General features: G+C 38.9%; 1 protein-coding gene across 1 annotated transcript in view; it reads right to left on the reverse strand.

Moving 5' to 3' along the window:
* Nucleotides 1-9: 9 nt before the first annotated feature.
* The window catches only part of HELRODRAFT_69505 (hypothetical protein), a gene marked incomplete at both ends in the record, with an annotated part of 9,075 nt that continues 6,467 nt past the window's right edge, over nucleotides 10-2,617 (reverse strand). Inside the window, 8 exons of the mRNA XM_009030588.1 lie at nucleotides 10-63; nucleotides 474-552; nucleotides 878-939; nucleotides 1,094-1,141; nucleotides 1,409-1,487; nucleotides 1,678-1,729; nucleotides 1,947-2,082; nucleotides 2,354-2,437. Of these exons, the coding sequence (XP_009028836.1) occupies nucleotides 10-63; nucleotides 474-552; nucleotides 878-939; nucleotides 1,094-1,141; nucleotides 1,409-1,487; nucleotides 1,678-1,729; nucleotides 1,947-2,082; nucleotides 2,354-2,437 (594 nt within the window). The remainder of the gene's footprint in view (nucleotides 64-473; nucleotides 553-877; nucleotides 940-1,093; nucleotides 1,142-1,408; nucleotides 1,488-1,677; nucleotides 1,730-1,946; nucleotides 2,083-2,353; nucleotides 2,438-2,617) is intronic.

Raw genomic sequence — 2,617 nt, forward strand, 5'->3', positions numbered from 1 at the left:
GACCACCCTCGTCACCATCAGCATCCTCGTCTGCGCGTTCTCCCAGATCAACACGTCCAACTGCTATAAATAGAAACAACAATTTGTTATTATTATTCTTATTATTACTAATAACACTGTTGTTGTTATTATTATTATTATTATTATTATTATTATTATTATTACTGTTATTATTATTATTATTATTAGAAAATTTAAATAATACCTTTGAACATTACACAAAGTTATTCATAGTTATCATTATCATTGTCATTGACACACACATACACGCGCAAGCACGCGCACACACACACAGACATACACATACACACACAGGCATACACATACACACACACAAACACACATGCAAACACACACACACACGCAGGCACACACACACACATATAGACACACACACACACACAGACACACACACAATCACACACAGACATACATACACACATGCAGGCACAGACACACACGCACACACACACCTTAGCATAGTCCCTTAGCATGTCAAAGTCACTTTGAGCATTGAACTGGCTGTACATGACCCCCTCAGCGTACCTGAACCTAAACACGTCAAACAATTTATCAATTAAAATAATTATCATTTATTATCACTAATTAGTTATCTAATTATCAATTAAAGAGCTAATTAACACTCACTAAGTCATTCATTCATTCAACCCAATCATTCATCTAACCATTCATTCATTAATTCGCTAACTCATCCATTTATTCAATTACTAACTCAATCAATCATTCAATCATTCATTCATTCAATCAATCAATCATTCATTCAATTAATCAACCAATTAATCAATTAATCAACCAATCAACCAATCAATCAATCAACCAACCAACCAACCAATCAATCACTCACTCACTCCCTCACCTGTCCCTCTCAAGTTCCCACAACATGATCTGATCTGTGACTGTGTGGGGTACAGCTGGCTTCTAAGGATAAGGACGATGATGAACATGATAATAATAATAATAATAATAATAATAAATAATAATAATAATGACTAATGACGATGTCAATTGATGGTGATGAATGATGATGGAGTGATGAATGAAGCAATCATCTTCATGTCTTCATTCATTCAACCTTTCTGCTAGCTTCAGGGTGGGCGTGTGTCTGTAGAAACCTGATTATCTGGGAGAGAGAGAGAGAGAAAGAGAGAGAGAGTGAGAGAGAGAGAGAGAGAATGTGTGCGTGTGTGTGAGAGAGGGAGAGAGTCATCAACAACTTCATCAATTCATCTTCATCAGAATTCATCATCATCATCCAATACGTCCATCAACATTCATCGTCATCACAATGACTGAGTCTTCTCGTGCTTCGTTCGTATATACACCACACACACGCACACAAACACACAGGCGCGCACACACACACACACAGGCACACACACACACACACCTGTTCAGCAGTGATGCCCATGTTGAAGGCTTCTCTACAGCTCTCTCGAGTTATGTTGCCAATAACCACATTGGGAAACCTACGTAGTGAGTTAATTATTCAATCAATTAATCAATTAATTAATCAATCAATCGATTAATCAATTAATTAATTAATCAATTAATTAATTAATCGTCGTTCTCACAATAGTCCCTATCAGTCATCACGAATGAGATCAGCATGCACCAACCAACCAGCCAACTAACCAATCAGCCAACCAACCAACCAACCTGTAATGTATCTTACAGAACAGGGCCAAAAGGTTAATCTGCAGGGCAGAGTCTGCCAAAAAAATTTTTTAAATAATTATAAATAAACAAAATTATTTATCTGAAAAAAAACTAATTATCATAATTTATACGCATGGGTTCGACTCCTTACCTGTAAAATAAGAAGAAACCCTTACCTATAAAACTAAGAAAGCATAAACAACAGCACCATCATCATCCACACCATCCACGCCAATTACGTCATCCACATCCACAAACGCGTTTCTAACCGGTGTAGGCCGACACTCGGTAGCTGGTCTCCACAATGATGTAACCCTGTTTGTGCGTGTCGAACGTGACCTCATTACCTGACCCAGATATCATGTTCACGGCCAGACGCGTCGGGTAGAACCTCTGGCATTTCCTCTAGAGAGTTTCGGTTTCATAGTGATTAAAAGTGCGAAATTTTCATCGGTTTGAATGTGTGTGCTGGAAAGAGAGTTAACTACAAAATTTCATTCCAACCAACAACTACAAACATCACTATCAATATCGTCATCGTCCTCATCATCATCATTGTCATCATCATCACCATCGTCATCGTCCTCATCATCATCATTGTCATCATCATCAGCATCATCATCGTCGTCATCATCACCATCGTTATCGTCATCATCATCGTCGTCGTCATCATCACCTTTCTCTGAAAAACGAGACCGAACTCTCTTAGATGCTGGAGGAAGATTTGCTGCCTCTCAGACAACTTATCTGTCAAGTAATCCTGGTGGTGGTGATGATGACGATGGTGGTAATGATGACGATGGTGGTGATGATGACGATGGTGGTGATGATGACGATGGTGGTGATGATGACGATGGTGATGATGACGATGGTGGTGATGATGACGATGGTGGTGATGATGACGATGGTGGTGATGATGACGATGGTGATGATGATGATG

The sequence above is a fragment of the Helobdella robusta genome, assembly GCF_000326865.2.
Source record: "Helobdella robusta unplaced genomic scaffold HELROscaffold_7, whole genome shotgun sequence".
Lineage (NCBI taxonomy): Eukaryota > Metazoa > Annelida > Clitellata > Rhynchobdellida > Glossiphoniidae > Helobdella > Helobdella robusta.